Source organism: Dendronephthya gigantea, unplaced genomic scaffold (genome assembly GCF_004324835.1).
Source record: "Dendronephthya gigantea isolate DGI-Jeju-01 unplaced genomic scaffold, DenGig_1.0 000013F, whole genome shotgun sequence".
Lineage (NCBI taxonomy): Eukaryota > Metazoa > Cnidaria > Anthozoa > Malacalcyonacea > Nephtheidae > Dendronephthya > Dendronephthya gigantea.
The window spans coordinates 3,006,236-3,024,349 of record NW_021163023.1 but is presented as its reverse complement, the minus strand read 5'-3'; the positions used below and the strand labels follow the sequence as shown (position 1 = coordinate 3,024,349).

Here is an 18,114-nt window from a genome sequence, read left to right as displayed (position 1 = left end):
GAGTTTAATTGTTTTCACTGGTCAATGAACATCAAAATATTAGCATAACAAGACTGGCAACGCTACTGCTAACACAAGTAGTTTAAAACTGACCTGGATTTATTCCATTCGCCTTCTTAACACATTTATACAAAACTGTCAAATTATCTCTTTCATGAAAGCAATTGTCGCGTATCGATTTTGCAGATAAACTACACCAGGTTTGGAATTGACACATACTCTGTAGTTGGATGGTAACATTAGGTTTTTTCTCGCAAGCGTTTTTAGGTAGACCTGATCCAAGAGTGTCTGGGTTGACTGGATTTAGTTTGACTCGAAGAATGTGAATAACGGCGTGGAGATTTGAACAGTTCAACGTTTTGTTTCCTTGTTCTTTGGAAATTGTCGTTTTTCGCACGTCTAGTAGAAAAGAAAGATAAAAATGATCATTAGTATTACTGCCGATAGCTTCATCTATTACCTTCGCTAATGCTTCATATTGGATCATCTTTCTCTTGTTCTAAATTTACCCAAGAATCAGCTAAATCTGCTTACCAGGTCGACGGCAAAGAACGTTGAGGATCTCGCTACAGTATCGTCGCTCCCAAAGGCTTGAATTCGTGATCATCACACACAAACCCGCAGACAATCCTAGATTCAGACTTCTTTTGTCCAGGTTGTTATAGAGATCCTCGCTACCATCACTCCATACGAACTTCTTCCCCTGGTGTTTATGTCCGTGGTACCCAACCCAAAAAGGTAAATATTTTGCGAATGTTTTTCGAGCGTGTTTCTCTTCAAGTTCCGAGTCAAATCTTGCGACTTCACCTCCGGCCATCTTGCAGTTATCGACTCCATCAAACCAATTTCGTTTTTGTAAAACAAAATAACAGTTGTCGTTGAAACTTGGGAACTCACAATCTGGTAATGATGACAGCCATGCAGGACCTAAAAATTGTGATACGTCTGTAAGGGCTTTGGTATTTCCTATGATATTACTGGGGTTAAGATTAGGTCTGAGCTTGAACGGCTCAGTTTTTTTCCAAATTTGTACTCACCATGCTGGTCTAACTGATATGGAAGCAACAAAGCATCTTTTTCTTCAACTAGAGTGTCCGAACTATTAATATTAAGACGAACAGTTAACAGAGAACGAGGCAATAAATCGTCGTAGTTTCTGGTGGTCTTTGCAATCACGATTCCCGGAATTGCTGTAGATTTGACACGTTGATTTATAAGAACTCGGCTTCCCAAACTGATATTTGCGGAATATGACAGACGAATGTCCTCAACAACATAATTTACTTTATCAGGCGTGATCCTTTCTAAGAAACCTTGTGAAATCAATGCCCGAGACATATCTGGTGGATTGACTGGATTTAGTCCGTCGTAGAATACTGTAACACCTCTGTCGTTATTTCGCTTTTTCAACGAGTTGTAAAACTTTGACGATTTTCGAACCCACGCAAAACCTCCTACGAAATGAATTCAAAAGCCATTTGAATCAAAACAGATTTAAATCCAGGTATAAAGTAGGTGTCGATAGCATCACACAGATCTTAAAGCGCGTAGAAATCGTGTATAAAGATCCCATATTTACCTTGACGAAACGATAAACACGTTTCCAAAGAAAAGTTAATTTCGTCAATGGCGAGATAAGCCATTGTTTTCTGAGATGGAATGGTTACTTCGACCACAAGCTGGAGAAAGAAAAGCACAATTTTATACATCGGACTCGTTTGATTTAGACACAAACGATACAGTAGAAGTTAGCATGAGATTCAGTAGAACTGCGCGCAAGATTAATTTTGCATAATCTGTGTTGCTAGAGAGAGTTTATCGATTCGGCATCTGAAGGGACTTTAGACCACCAAAGACTTCATAACTAATAATTAACAACTTTCAAACTTGAATTAACAATCGCAAAAAGGCACAATAAAATGAGTTGAATACCTTTGACGTCTTCACTCCTCTTATTAACGGCATCTCACCAAACATCCATTGTTTGTTCGTTGTCTGCAGACTGTGCAACAATTCAATCATATTCCAATCATAAAAATGCATAGTTTTGAACGTCATACCATTGGTATATTTGAACTTATACCAGAATGTCATGCACTGGTAATACTCGGTTATAAATTGTTCCGCTAAAACAGTTTCCAGTTTGCCAGATGATTGCGTCTTCAAAAAATGATCTAAAATAACAGTTTAACATTTGATGGTGCATTGCATTTTACGTTTAGCACAACAACCTAATTCTAGTCTAACCATGACTCTAATAGCGTGAAGGTTATAAAAACAGTGACGCATAGCTTAGATTGGAAAGAATACCTCGGAGCATGAATAGATTCCTATTAGCAACTCGTATTCTCGACCAAACTCCAGACGTCTCTTTCCAAGAACAAGGTTTCTCAAACGAGCAAAAAGGAGAGTGTGCTTTAGACAAAAAAGAAAAAGTCAGTCGAAGAATAAAATGTCTGTAATGTCGCTTAAGGAAAGGAATTGCTTACCATTAAGAGCCTCAGAGCAGTTCTTAGGAAACATAGAGATGTCATCAACTGCAATATCTCCCTGAGATCCATCACCACGAACTCCCTCGATAGACAACTATGAAATAAAGATTTGCTTCGGATATTCTTCATTTAAACGTTTATAAAAACGCTTTATTTTCCATTACACTTACGTAAAATATTTCTGTCGATTTAATATTGAGTGAAACGGGTCTCCAACGTGAATCAACCGGGATATTTCGAGTCCAAAGTGTTTCAACCTTCGTCTTATTCCTCCCACTTTGAAAGATGCTCAACCGACCAATATGTCGGCCAAACATATGGTAATAAAACGTAAAACAGAAATTCGTATCACTTTTAAACGGTCCAGCGTTAAGAGTTGCTTTGTCACCGGCCACTCTCGGTGAGCTGGCTTCGATGTAGATATACGAGCCTAAAAAATTGAAAGAAGCTTGTGTGATCTTGCTTTTAATGAAAAGGTAAAGCAACAGAATGTTGAGGTACAGCTTATGCCATCGTCATTTACCTTCTTTAGAGCCAGTTGTGTGATCAGTCATTGGTCCAGTGTTCTTAGACGAGGTCTCACCTTTACCAATCGACCAATCAAAATCATCGCTTCCGTCATTGACTTGATGCCATTGACACGAAGTCAGTCCTCTCTCGAAATCACAATTCGCTGAGAAGAAGAAATGGTTTTCTTAAAGAGCTCTTGAACGAAAACTCTTTCAAACAGTCCAAGACCTTCATCTTCTAGCTGACGAGTCAGGGGAACTGGCTTACCTAGTGTTTTCGCACACAACTCCTCAGATCTCACATGATCCAAGCAACCAAGATCGTTAAGATTACAAGTCTGATCTGCACAACGAAAAACACAGCATAGCAGTAGCGCTTGCAAGGCGTGGGGAAGAGTGTGGCACAGGGCAATTGTACATGACTAAATAACATACTTCTAGTGGTGTTTCCGCAAATACTCGGTTCATCGGCTCCATCCGGACAATCCCGTACTCCATTACAGGTAGAATTCCAAGGGATACACAAACCACTAGGACAGTAAAATTGCTTAGGATCACAACCTTTGTCTGAAACAAAACAAAAGCGTTTTAAATGTTTGATGCTGCAAATTTCTTCCCTAAAACATCAACGAAGATTTAAGGAATACTTAATGATCAAAATAGAAACATACAACAATCTTTTTCATCGCTTCCATCACCGCAGTTTGCAATTCCATTGCACATGAATCTTTTTTCTACACATTCTCCCGAACCCAAACACCTGAATTGACTAGCGAGACATTCACAATCTTTTTCATCGGATTTATCAGCACACCTGGGATCTCCATCACAAACATAACTATGACCGATGCATTCCCCGTTGTCACAAAGAAAATATTTGCTCGAGTCGCATTTACTGTCTAGAAAATTAACAATAAAATGGTAGAGGGTAGATTGAGACAGAATGAATTGTACAACACTTTCTACATTTCATCAAAATATTTTTACCTGGGTCAGCAAAATGAGGGAACACGCCACTATCGTCTTTACAATGTTCTGTTGTGATCAAAATATTTGCTATGGCGACAGTAGAGTTTGGCTCACTGATACTGCCTTCGAAGTGAAACTAAAAATCACGAGCAGAAAGATTTGAGTTGATTTTAACGACCAAAGGAAAGTAAATTCATCAGCAATTATTCTGGCTCACCCCGAACGACTCGTTAGGCATATATGAGATCCTGCCTGGTTTCCACAGATTACCATGGTTACCACGTAACCTCCAAAGCAACGAGAGATGACCAGAAGGTGTTTTGAAAGAAAGTGATAAAGTATTGTTATCTCCTGTGGTTTTATAACTAAATTTCATACAAATCCCTGTTCGTTTCACAATCCAGTTGTACGGAACCCCAACGTACGAAAAATGGGTAATCATGTTCTCTCTCATAGTCAGAGCGTTCACTTTGTCTAAAACATTGAAATTAATTCACATAAGAATAACTTGTAAAGCCTAATCTTGTCATGAGAGGCTTTTGTGGCCTCAGATAAGATTACCTTCAAAGCTTTTTAAAGATGGTTTAATTTATCCCAGGTTAGACAACGGTGTCATAATGAAGGCAATTAATGAAAATGCGGTTTAAAAATATCCGACTTACGGCCTTTCTGATCGACGTCTTCAGTAGGACTCCAACCATTGATAACGACTGTACTGTTCTTTCCTCGAATTTGACAAAATTTTGACTGCGTGAAGCCACATGCAATTAATGTGAGAGCTACAAAGGTAATGCAAGGATACATACCATTTAGATAAGAGCCCTAAATGTGTTTTAGTGTGTTTTAAATTATGGGAGGGATCGAAGAAGCAACATAAGTTAATATAAAGTATGATGTTTCAACGATTCAACATCCTGTTATTCCAACGGAATTAATACAAAATCTAGAAGATATACAAGCATTTATAACGCGATAGTTGAACGGGCGTTGAAATATCAATTCCTGTAAAATCATTGAATGTAACATACCCTTCACATTAATTTTTCCAACTTCTTGTAAACCTAAAGCGTCGGACAAATTCAAGCTTCCTGTGTTCGCCTTGATGGATTGACAATCCTCGTTCGTTTTGTAACCCATCTGAAGAAATGCAAAGAAATTGACGGGGGATAATATATATAAATCGCACCAAAAGAGGGAGGTTTATGGCAAGGTTTACTACATTTTTTTCTGCATGTTGAACATTTCAACTAGATATTAAGAAAATAAAGTTCGCTGTGACCCCGAAACCTTGAAACTTAGTGTGTTAAGGCAGCTGTGATCTTTTTCATTGCATGGTTTATGGGACTCTCACAGGTCGACTGAACTAAGACTTACTCGAATAGGTTGCAGACCAGGGAAAGCGAACCATTTCTTGGCCACACGAAGAGAAATCTTGTCAGTTTGCGCGATACTGCGACTTGAAGTAACAACGCACTCAATATGACCAGAAAAATATATGAATATTACCAAAGGACAGTCACCGCAATACAGCCCCAAACATTTGATTCTATAACGACCTGTGTCAGAAGATGAGAACGATTTTAAAAATGATTTCACAGCCTACTGTCAGAAAAACTACAGTTCTTGTACATATAATATTTCACATGCAGCTGGCAGTTCTGATAATCAAGAAATTTAGTTTTTTACCTGTTAGGTTAACTGGGTAGGATAAGAACACGCTTTCCTCCGTGCTGTTGTCGACTGATAATTTAACTTCAAGTTGACCTTAAACAAAGTGGATAAGTATTTGTTGATATCTATAAAATCTTGAGTACAATAAAGTAGTACATTGAGGTACAATTGGTAGTACCCAATTTTTAAAAACTATTTATGTACCTGGTAGTACCCAGAAAAGATTTTCTGTCGCTTCAATCGGCATCCAATTTGAACTGTTCTTATATTCAATATTAAGAGTGATCTCATTGGAAAAATACGTTAAAGATGTCAACAGTTTTACATAATAAAACTTGCAAGCTTCTAGCAGAATGATTGAGGACCTTCTCATCGTGAAGGACCTATAAATTAGAATAATTTAGGATGAGTAGATCCCAATATCGATTATATGATTATTATTTTAGCTTATTTATTTCCAAATGATATTTGTTGCTTAGCCTAGATTGGCGATTGACGATTAGCGCCAGCCCTACGTGAAGTTTTTTCAATCGAATATAGATTAACATTGCGATATCATTTCCATTTGCATTTCCTGTCGAAATTCTTCCTACGCGAAGCACAGGTTTTCAAGTCTGTGCACCAGGGGAAATTTGTGAAAATGGTATCAATTAAATCGACTCTTTTTAAATTCCCTAAATTGTTAAAAAGCCACTATAATTACAATTGTCCGGACGATTCGTTAAATGAATGCTCCATCAAACTATCATCTGCATCCTTGTGTCCAGAAATAATTAAATCTGCATCGACATGGCCACGGAAGGCGAAGTTGTAGACGCCGTCATACGGAACCTGTTAAAAGGTTTAAAAATAACAATGAAACCATGAACAAGAAAATGGATAACGAGGAATCTTTTCGATGATGAAGATTACGCACATACCAAAACGTAAGCTTCTAATTTCTGCATTTTGTATGTCTCTGTCTGAGCTTTAAAAGATGACGCAAGTTCAAACACATGATCAGTTGTGAGTATGGCTTGTTTGCTTGCACCAGCCGTTTGCATAACACCTCGTATATCATTCAAAACGGAATCTGGAACACAGAAAAATGATCATTACCTTTCCAAGTGGAACAGAAAAGTTGGAGAGCGTAGTAAATCTGAAGTTCTGTAAAATGAACAGTGCAAAATGGCGAGGGTATTCTGAATGATTAAAACGTATTTATAGCGTTGAGACTCATTCTGGCGAACAAATGTAGGCACACAAATATTTGACACACTACCCGTGGCATGTACATCCACTTCAAAAATCTCCACCGCGTCTTTCTCCCTTTCAATCTTGAGATAGCGGGCAGGCAATGGTGGTCCACATGTAATTATACTTTTCTCATCCGACGTTACTTCCTTTACAAAGTTTGGTAGAGCATCATCTCTTTCTAAGCTGACAGTGGCTTTATCAATCTTTGACTCTACGCGCCAAGTAATCTGCACAAGATATATTTCCTTTTCGTCGCCAAGCTCCACTTTCCACCAGGAATTTGAGGAGCTCTAAGATAACAACGAAAATATGATAAATGGTGAGAATTCGTTGGATAAAAGCCGGTTCAACTTTTGTGTTGTTCTTCTTTGACTGATATTCTACATGAAGTAACGAGAGAAAACACAAGAACATTACTTTTCCAAGTAGTTTTGTTGAACTGTATGTGCAAGGAAGTCCATCTACAGCAAAGTGTGAAGATAACTCCAAGGCAGTACTTGATTGATTTGATCCAGAATTGTACGCAATATTCTCTATGACAAGGGTAAAAAGAGGGTGATTGTTCGATATTTATCACCAAAGAAGAAGGTAAGGTTTACAAGCAACCCTCTTTTCCAAGAATCGACATCAAACATCATAATTTACCTCCTTGCTCCTCACAGAAGTGAAGTCGAACTCCATTAGGTTCACCGCTTTTTAGTACCCATGAATTATTTTCTTCCTTCCAGTACAAAAATGCTTTCGTGCTGATATTCCTACCAAATAGAAGACCATCACTGTCATCATAAACTCGTCCGTCTCTCCAAATCCACCGATGACCATCGTTTGACAAACCAATTGTGACCTAAGAAGTAAGTTGTGGGTGTCATCAGCACTGTTATCTAAGGGAAAACTGGTCCACTTCAATAGGGTGGGGTTAGGGGTTTTTGGATAGGGTGGGCTAATGTGGGTTAGTTGGGAGGGTGGGATGTTGGATGAGGTAGGGCGTAAGGAGGGGTGGGATGAGGTAGAATGTGAGATTTGCGAAGCTGTGGGCAAATTACCTGATTGATTCCAATGCTTGTGGCTTTGATGTACTTGAGATATTCAGTCGCACGTTTCGTGCTAACTGCGTCAAGCGATGCCAGAGTTCCGAGTTTCTCTGAGCATCTTGATTCAGGATTTGAAGAGTCATCGCACATTAGCCAAAAACACTTGTCTTTCTTGCCAAGTGAAAGGTAACCAGGAGGACAATCTCCATTGTCTAAAGTAATAACAAACCATCGGCAACTGTCGGTGACCAATGCGAACTAGGTCTATGAGGTAGAGCCCACTGCATGTGTTTACAATATGCTTGATTCTCCTAGAGCTAGGGCTTAAGGTTTGAAGTTTAATATTGACAATGGACAACATTTTGAGTTGGCTATAACAAACTACTACCTTTATGAATTTCATGATTCTTCACATATACAACATTTTCCGTCCAGTTTCCATCGAGTGCAGTTGTCCTGCACTCTGAAATATACTGTCCATACATATCACTTTGCATCTTGTAATAAATTGCAGAACTGTCTTGATGTCGAGCCATGCTGACGTAGAAATAACTGACTAAATCATCCCCCATTCGTTTGTCACTCTGCCTGAATACTACATGCTGCGAATCATCAAATAAATACATGGGTTTCGGGTAATCTTTGCTTGGAATAGTCCTGGCAATAAACTCTGATGTTGGATAGTTATCACAATAAACGCCGTCTTCAGAAATCCTGTGTTGCACTGGGGATGTCTTCCTGATGGAGACGAAAAATATCTTTTCATCTAAAAGTATAGAAAAAATCGCTGTTTAACCTTGTCGGGTGACACAATCCAAGACCTGAAAATTTCAGGCTCTTTCTAACTTTCTCGCTACGGCCAGTTGGGTAAGAATCGTCAGTTGGATAATCATGCTACTAACTATAGTTCAAAGTTAACTACTCCTTTATACAACAGCATGGCCTAATGACTGTATAGAATGTAGCTACTAACCTACAATGCCATTGCAATCGCCAATCTCTGACGTAATGTAAAAATTCGCAAAATATGTTAAAGAGCTAGGAACGTTCCGTATTTCCACCTAAAATAAGAATTTAGTTTCGTTTTTAATCGTTACCTTACAATAACGTTATAGCTTCAGATACAACACAAGGCTTACTTGATGAAAACCGTTCTCATATCTTAGCCTAAGCTTCACTGTATGCCATTTTCCGCGGTCATAATATCCTCGTTTACTCCACATTGGAAGCAACTGACTATTATTTGCATCCTTAATGAATACAAATATCCCAGGCTGTTTTTTACTCGTAAATTTGTATACATGATATTGAAAAGTGAAGCAGACATCACGTTCAAAAATTCTTGGACTTCTTAACGTTGCTTGAACGAGGCTAAGAACGTACTGGTTTAAATCTAAACAACAAAGATACCAAAACTTTAAAGAGAATCATTCTCACGATGTCGAGTGCATTTGAAGGTAACTTTTCCGATAGACCACGATTCATTTCAAAACCACGCAAAACGATTGAATACGATTCTTCATGTTTGACTCATCGTGGTTATAATTTGACATGAGATCTTACCTCGATCAAACCGTGAGTCGGAATATCCTACATTCCATCCACAAATGCCCGAATCAAATGTGCAGTTGAAGTCGACACTGGCTGTTAAAAATTAAGGTTGTTCAGCTCAAACTGGTTGACATTTCGTTCGAGGAAGTCCAAATAGATGAGCTAGAAGAAGTGTTTTACCTTTCGGCAAATGATCACAAGTATGATTTTGGAATGAGATGTCGTCTATAGCAATGATCGACTTAGAATCCCCGACATTTACAAAAATAATGATCTAAGCAAAGTAAATAAAAAAGCCTGTACTGTATAACACTTTTTATTGAACGTTTTTTTAGACTCCCTGCATGAGTACAGTCATCGCAGGGAAGCTAAACTTGGTAGGGATGGACCTGGGACCTCGTGTCGCTCTATCAAGGAGCCAGGATGCCGAGGTCTGTTATTCCCGGACGCGAAGCGGCAATGAGAAGCAAATTCTCAAAAATAGTTTTTTACTTTCCAAAAGCAAATATATCCTAACCGGCTTATTTTATAAATTGAAGCCATGGAAAGTTGAAAACTACTTCAAGAATCAACTTATTTACTAATTCCAGTTATTCAATGCTAATTTTTTTCACGGCTTATGAAAACGTAGCTATAATTGCATCACTATACCTGATAAATAGTAGTTCGAGCAAAATTCAGGAAAATACGAGCAAGGTTCCATTTGTGGCCATGACTCCCATAGCGGGTGAACTTGGTTATTTCATAATCACTATGCTTTACCCTTGTTTTGATTTTCAAATATCCCGTTTCTTTTCCATAAAGATAAAAATAAAACCTCATGCAAACAGACCCTGTGATGTCGTGACTGTAGAGCTTCGCATATCTAGACCAAGATGATGAAGAGGCAATCATTGCAAAATTATCACCAACACCTTGGGAGAAAAGATACGTGTAATGTTAACACAGATTGCTGAGCAGAATTTTGTAAAGAAATTTTATATAATAGGTCAGTATTTACTTAATTGACACCGTGAAAAAGATAAAGAAAAGCTTTTGTTTCACGTTAAACACATATCATGAGAAGAACTGCTTTCAAACTTTCATCCACAAGATAGTTGAGGAAGAAGAAAATATTCCTTTGTTAACAGTGAGCTACATTAAACCTCACCTTGTCTTCCTGTTAATATTCCAGCATCACTACTTGTTGAGTTGACTATCTTCCAGCGACCATCATCTTGGTCGGCCCAACCGCCAAAACCATTTGTGAAATTACAGTCAGGATATGCTCCTAAAACCAATCAAGTTTATTCAAAATAATCAAATACACGCGTGGTTACGTCAGGAATGTTAATAGATAGTAGTATTTTTAAATTCACGCAAATAACCTCGCTCCCACAGTGTTCACTCTGCTTCTCTGCCCACACTTAAGCTAAGCAAATAGATTTTTGTAGTCTTATATCGACTTCTTTCAGGAGCTGATAGCTCGAAGCTTTTTTCATCATCCACCTCAGCTCAAAACTAATGATAAAATACATGCCTGTTTTCTTTCCACCTGGTTGTCGAGAACTTGGTCTACCACATCCTGTAAATACAGAATCTGACTTCAGTGACAACCAACTATGGATATTATTGCCTATAGCTAGGGCTCGTCCAGGAGGATATTACTCCTAAATTAGGAGGGGGGATTGCCACTGGACAGCCAAACGTACGACGCTTTTTGCGATGAAATGCATATTTTATTTCAGCCATGTTCAGTCGCGTGACATAAAACAGACTGTTATGCAGCCCCTGCATGATTTCAGTTGGAGAACTGCATGTGATGCTCAGTGGTGGAGGATAACCACATCAGTGTAGCTAACCTTCTGTAAAATGATTCTTCATCTGTAGGAATGCCAATAAACAGAAACACGACACAAGCTTTAAATCAGCCATTATTTAGTGAACTCTGCAAAGAGATATTTTTACGTATAAGACTCGTTAGCAGAAACATATTTTTACCCGAGAACATTAACTTTCACTGTTAGTATTTCCATTATTATTTTAGGCTAATCGTTTTATAAAATAGAAATTCTTTTATCTGTTTTGATTCGTCTAAAAAATATTTTAGCCCGACAATGTTTTTTATTATAGTTTCTAATATACTGTAATGAACAATAAAGTTATTATAATATATGATATGACACAAAGGTAAAGTAGTTCATGAGAGAACTGATAACGATGGCGACGTTCAATCTACTGAAATAGCATATATATGAATATCATATATACGAATTATAGCATCTTCCACTGAGATAATCAGTTGCCTTTTTTTTTAAAAGAGATCGCAGTTGATTTAGATTGTTTAAAGGGACGGAAAACATGATGACATATATCAAAATGACAATATCTATACTGTCGGTAAATTTTACATATATAAAACAGTTTATTTAAATTTGTGCTGTCATATTTTTGGTTCAGGCAACAAAATATTTGCGAGATCCCATGGAGTTGCCTTAATATTTCTCGCTTTAAATAATTAGTCGAAGTTTCCTAACTCGACAAGATTACATCTTTTAAACCCAGCCCACCTATCAAACGAGAAAGGTTTTTTAGCGTATGACAAAAGCAAGCACATGAATACGTGGATTAACGTCCCATGCATGGCACGAATGGATTGATGTCGATTTTGAATGAATTGATTTCGTTCCGTGGAAAGTTTTAGTGCGTTATTGCCAACGAATAATTAATTATTGGTAAGCGACGGGTGCAAGTGCGTAGGAAAACTAAATCGTGTCCTGTGTTGCTACAAAAAACAAAACTATAGATTCGTGATTTTATCAGAAGTCTCCTTACCTTTTAACTGCGACGCGTTGCTCTCTGCAAGATACGCTATACTACCCTATATATACTTGGGAGTGTACAACCCTACAACATTAATTGCTACTAAAAATACAAGTTATATTACAGGTGAAATAAGGTGATCTGCATATATAGCAAGTTCGCTTCATGCAGACACAGCTGTTCATTTCTTCTTTCGACAAAAAATTACCCGTACCCTTTCTCCGTGATATTCATGCGATATATTCGATCAGAAACGATTATATTCATGAGAAACTTTCTTTATACGAACATATAAACATTTAAAGTGCAACAAAAAATAACATTGTCATGCCTCAAACGCATTGGAGAGCTCATGCAATTTTAATACAATAATATTAGTATGATAAAAACACTCATATTACTAATATTACGAAGCTTTTTTCTAATTATTATAGAAATTGCCCTATTTATGCATACTTAAAGTGTTGGAAGGAGGAAAACTTGTTGCAAGCACGCAGAACTGACTGGTAGCCACAGACAAGGGCTGTGTTACTAATATATAAGTCTTCGGGAGAAAATTTTGTGTTCATCCAGGCCTGATTCATCGTTATGATCATTGACTGGCGTAAAATTAACGGCAGGTGGAGGGAAAATTTTTACTGAATGATCACAGCTGACCTTGGGGTTAGAAACCAGCTCTACCTGGTGAGAATAATCGTTTATGTATCTGAAAATCGTTTTCGGCTTTTTTAGTGATATCACTGCCGGCAAGGAAATAGGAACAGAGGGTGGTAGGAAAGATAGGTTTCGGTACATTTCAGTAATTTCAGGAAAAGCTAATCGAGATAATACTATCCCAGCAGAACGACCAAATTCTACATGTGTTGGCAAGGTAATAAGATCTTTTGGTATTGCAATATATTTGAAAAACGAGACACGGACAGTTGGAAGTGCAATTTAATTAGAGATTGGCGGAAACCTACTGCATCGCTAATTAAACATGAAACGATGAATTACTTGGAACAAGAGCAATATATATGCAATATATATTCCGCTATCAAGACTGCGAGATTAGCGACGAACTGGGGCTTAAACATACCCCCTGCTCCACTTCGTCTCTCATATTTACCTTGAGTTAAAATGAGTAGAAACAGCAGAAAGTCTTGTTAGTTTGTTGCCCGCTACAAGCTCAGAGATCTGTGCTGAATATGAAATTAAAATTAACAAAAATGTGTGACGAGTTTGATTTGTTTATTGGTTGTGCGACCACTCATACAAATGAACGTCCGAAATGGGACAGAAATACAACGATGTATCCGAATTTATAACAAACAAGAAACGATTGAACGACATTCAAATCCACTATTGAATATTTTGAATATCCATCACTCCCTTGTCCCAATTCTTTTGTGTCTCCAAGTCATTTTGAATTCCTTTCTCTTTGCCAAACGCAAAACGTTTCGCAGCCGGAGTGGACGCCATTGCTTGTCCCAATTGATACGCCTCTTCCTTTAAACCTTCTTCAATAGGAGTCTCAACCGCCTTAAAAGGCAACATTGGGAAATAAAAATGCTAGAAATCTTGAAGATTGAGCTTTGTTTTTTCACATTGAAGGTTTTTAATAGTATGAAAGCATGAGAAAGAGCAAGGATTGTAAATCGGAGAGATGGTGCTTTCTTAAATACTTTCGTATAATAATAATATTTGGCAGCAATAAATGCTTTCAAATTGATTACTGCAGGTTTCTACTTTATTTTTAGATGTTTTCAAAAGGTGAAACTGCTCAGAGATGATGCAGATATCGAGATGGTTTACCTTAATAACACATCTTTTGCAAGCTGTGATTGATGCAGCTGGGAATTTCGCGATGCGGTTAGCGAGCTCTTCAACAAACGATCCAATCTCATCAGGATTAAGAGCGCGGTTGATGGAACCGTAGCGCTCAGCGAGATCAGCATTAAAATCATGTGCTCCGAGAATGATCTCCATTGCTCGTCCCATTCCCACTTGGCGCGCAAGGCGTTGGGTACCTAACAAAATGAACAGCTGATGAAACTCATGACCTTGCAGAACACCTGAAGGTCAGCTATAATTAAGAGTAGACTGGAACTGTTGGGTAGCATCTCGTTTGATTCCTGAGGACTTATCCTTTCGAATTGGTTCCATATGAATTCTGGATTCTGCTCCATATGATTGCGGGCTCTCTCTTCTTAGACCCCAGACTCTACACCAAGGAGTTCAGATTAACTCCAGGAGTCCAGGGAAAGGGTGCATACGAAAGGATGTTGATAACAGAGATGTTTTTAGGCAACAAGCATCTTCTGCTTCTAGTTCTCCCAAATCTGAACATCTAGCAACGAAATATATTAATACCTCCTCCACAAGGGACAATTCCCATTCCAACCTCCATCTGCATGAACACGGCTTTGCCACGTGCTGCAAACCTCATGTCACATGCAAGCATGAACTCGTGACCACCCCCACGCGCCATACCCTCGACCTTTGCGATGGTTGCCTGGGGAAGAGAGCTGATTCTTTGCAGAACTTTCTGTAAGTACAATATCGGTTCTGATCTACTCCGCTCTGCTGCTGGTATTTCACAGAGCATGTCAATATCAGCGTGACAGACGAAGATGTCTGGATGAGAGGACTGGAAGACAACAACCTTTATAGCACGATCTGACTCCAATGCTGCAGCTAAACGATCGAGATCAGCTAACATAGCATTGCCTTGAACATTGACTGGAGGAAAGTCAAACGTAACCCAAGCGACGCCGTCCTTCACTTCGACCTTGAATGTTGTGTATCCCTCATATGACATTGTTACCTACAATATACATAAGATGTTCCATTATCACCAGCTCAAGCAGCTCTGCCCCACAATCTCAGTCGAAATGTCCTCGCAAATGCTATTCTAAGAGAGTACAATATCATGCCTAGTTATTTAGACCAGACCCATCAATTGAATAGCAAACCAAAGAGTTTTAAAAACCATGCAACTAAGTTGACAATGTAAAACCATGCAACTAAGTTTGACAATCATTTATTGGCTTTGATTGGTAGGGCTGGCTTAACTGGGGTGCTGAAGGCCAGCAAACTCTACTGTAGCTGTGGAATTTACTCTTGATGATGAATGCAAAATTATTCGTTTGAACAAAGTTCAAAGAAGACAAACACATTAACTCACCCAAATATTAAAGTTAAATATGTGATTACACTACAGGAATTCTCGTTTCTGGGCAGGGTGATGTCTCTCTCAGTTGACCAAACTGATGGTTTTTATTTCGATAATATGTTCCGTCGTATGAGTGAGTAATGACCAAGGAATCACGCTGACTGTCGCTGGCTGGCTGTTGTGTTACCAGGCAATATAAGACGAGAGCGTGGGTGCGTTTAATGAAGTAATAAAATACTTGTCAAATTTGATTAGCGCTTCAAAGAATAAACACCGACCTTGTTCGTCGCTTCATTGCGCAGAGCAGAAATTGATTGTTCTGGTGTTTGAAGTCAAATGAAAATATTTTCCCTCATCATCACTGACTCACTGAGTGGAGTCAGGGCGGAGCAGGCCTTGCAAGCTGATTCTTGACCGCTGTAGCAGGTCTCTGGGTATTTGGAAACAGCAGAAAGATTTCCAATGATTATTCAAGAGTTAAGGCAACTTTGCATTGTATTTTCTCGCCCACGCGACGCTAAAGGCATTTGAAAATCTTCTTCATCGGATGTCGGAAGTGGAGAGTCTCCCGAAGCCTCGCTTTCATGTGATATTTACGATCGCCAGTCATTTGAAAGAAGCCGGTCATGCTCGATTCACATCCCATACTTCAAGATTTCAAATACGAGATTCAATTTTCACAGACTGAACAGGTTCGATTCTTCCAACAAGCCAAGATTTGCGTTCCTCAAGACACTATATTGAGTTATATTATACAGCATGCTTTGATAATTTATTACAAATATAATTAGCATATAAATATTTTCATAACCTTCATAATTATTATAATACAGTTTTGAGCCAAGAAGAAATTCAATTTACAAGGAAAAATCGTGGAAGAAATTCAGCAATTTTCATCAGAAACAATAACATATTAAGCAATCTTCTTTTTCCTAAATCATTGGAACAGGATTATTTACCATAGCCTTTGACACACCAACTTCCACAGTCAAATCAACTGAACAGTTTAGTGTATTTTCAATTTCCAATTTGGCATTTTGCTGAAGTTCATCTATTTTCTCCAAAATGCATCTTCGCTGACTATCTCGACGACAGTAAAGCTTTTGATGCACCTTAAGGATGCCATCATCTTTTTGTTTGCAAAATATATTTACCTAAAAGTACAGTAAATGTAAGATGAGGAAAATTATGTCAGCATTCCTCTGTTTTGAATATATCCATGCCCTTAGGTTGAAGCATTGAGAAGTTTTTGACTATTTCAGGCAGTTGTTATAACGCACTTGATATATGTACACAATCAAGATCACACTATACCAACCTGTCTGGTCTGCCAAGGAATTTCATGCTTGTACAAGCTGAGCAATTTCCCTCGAAATATTTCAGCAATTTGTTCTTGAACATCTAAGTCTGTTGTTACACCAGCTGAATAAAGCCATCTCCCTGGGGTTGCCTTGGCAAGCATATACTGCCTTAAGTGATCCACCCCATCTCCTGTTAGTGCCGACACCATGAATACATGACTAAACCTACTTGTCCCTCCCTGTTGTAGATAACCCCACTCGTCCTTCTGTCTGTCCTCTGTGAGTACGGCTGAATAATGCAACAGCTTCACCTTGTGTCGAACTTGATCTATTTTATTCAGTATTAGCACAGTTGGCAGGTTGCCGTGTGTTTGAAGTAAGTGGATTATTTCATGATGGATTTTCGTTCGTTGATATTTGTTTGCTGAGTCAGCAAGTATTGCCACCAGGTCAACTTCTTCCAGACAGCTTGCAGGTGTTCGCATGTGCTCTTTGGTCATTTTTAGACGTCTACCATCTTCCACTGTAACTATGCCTGGTGTATCCAATAACACCAATTGGCAATTACCTAAGTATAAAAAGAAACAATATGCAGAAGACCTTTCATTTTATCATTATTCTAATCAGTCGATACTATTATTATGATTAGTTTATACCACCATTCTAATTAGCCCAAACCATTCTAATTAGCCCATACCATTCTAATTAGCCATATTACTATTCTAATCAGTCTCTTCTGTTAATCCACAATAAATATAGAGTACTGTACCTTCAGTGTAAACGCCCAAAGTCCTTTGTCTTGTGGTATGCGGCACATTCGTCACGACAGAAACCTGATTCCCAACCAAGCGATTTGTTAAAGTTGATTTTCCACTATTTGGTTCACCAATCACTGCGACGCGCAAAAGACGCGTTGGTTTATCATCATTTTCCTCAGAGGAAGTAAGCGCTTTAAAAGTTGTTGAAATTGACCGAAACACTTGACGAATTAACCCTTTCTCAAACGAGCTTCTGGATTGAATACTCCTCGCAAAAAACGGAGTAATTTTATGGACTTGAACCGCCATTTTGACCGTTAATTAAATAGTTAATAATTATAATTAAAAACCCGAACACTTCACGATTTGGTGCCGAATGCCTCCGAAAGCATGCACACTGACCTCTGTTCTTTTATCTGGAACAATAACTGGCGTTGATAATTGCATATCCCATAGCTTGTTTATTTTTGTTTTCATTCTTTTTGACATATTTATGTTTTGTATTTTTAACACTCACCACAATAAATTCCCAAAATACGATTCTTGGAGATTAATCTTCGGCTGTCATCAACTTCGTGACGCCAGAAATCTGGGGGAGGATCCCAGGGTCTTCGGAAGGATACAATTTCCTTTCTGAGGC

The 18,114-nt window shown here is 38.4% G+C and overlaps 3 protein-coding genes across 3 annotated transcripts; all 3 read right to left on the bottom strand.

The window, feature by feature from the left end:
- Positions 1–82: 82 nt before the first annotated feature.
- Positions 83–18,080, bottom strand: LOC114519468. The gene is made up of 29 exons (XM_028539608.1): positions 17,992–18,080; positions 11,301–11,386; positions 10,979–11,023; positions 10,610–10,729; positions 10,111–10,373; positions 9,640–9,733; positions 9,472–9,552; positions 9,048–9,301; positions 8,882–8,969; positions 8,297–8,674; positions 7,921–8,120; positions 7,523–7,721; positions 7,295–7,410; positions 6,903–7,167; positions 6,562–6,713; positions 6,345–6,472; positions 5,846–6,024; positions 5,657–5,734; positions 5,345–5,526; positions 4,999–5,107; positions 4,633–4,749; positions 4,349–4,444; positions 3,989–4,093; positions 3,673–3,900; positions 3,461–3,568; positions 3,270–3,344; positions 3,016–3,165; positions 2,845–2,922; positions 83–399 (listed from the first exon to the last, which is right to left on the bottom strand). Exons 2-29 carry the CDS (start codon positions 11,371–11,373, stop codon positions 83–85), a joined length of 4,278 nt encoding a protein of 1,425 aa, XP_028395409.1. The 5' UTR covers positions 11,374–11,386; positions 17,992–18,080.
- On the bottom strand, positions 13,320–15,892 carry LOC114519269 (short-chain-enoyl-CoA hydratase-like). Its single transcript, XM_028539372.1, has 4 exons — positions 15,428–15,892; positions 14,614–15,067; positions 14,056–14,270; positions 13,320–13,782 (listed from the first exon to the last, which is right to left on the bottom strand). The coding sequence occupies exons 2-4, from the start codon at positions 15,059–15,061 to the stop codon at positions 13,603–13,605; spliced, it is 843 nt and encodes a 280-aa protein (XP_028395173.1). The 5' UTR covers positions 15,062–15,067; positions 15,428–15,892; the 3' UTR covers positions 13,320–13,602.
- On the bottom strand, positions 16,230–17,783 carry LOC114519467 (GTPase Era, mitochondrial-like). Its single transcript, XM_028539607.1, has 3 exons — positions 17,486–17,783; positions 16,734–17,284; positions 16,230–16,569 (listed from the first exon to the last, which is right to left on the bottom strand). The coding sequence occupies exons 1-3, from the start codon at positions 17,781–17,783 to the stop codon at positions 16,348–16,350; spliced, it is 1,071 nt and encodes a 356-aa protein (XP_028395408.1). The 3' UTR covers positions 16,230–16,347.
- Positions 18,081–18,114: the final 34 nt, after the last annotated feature.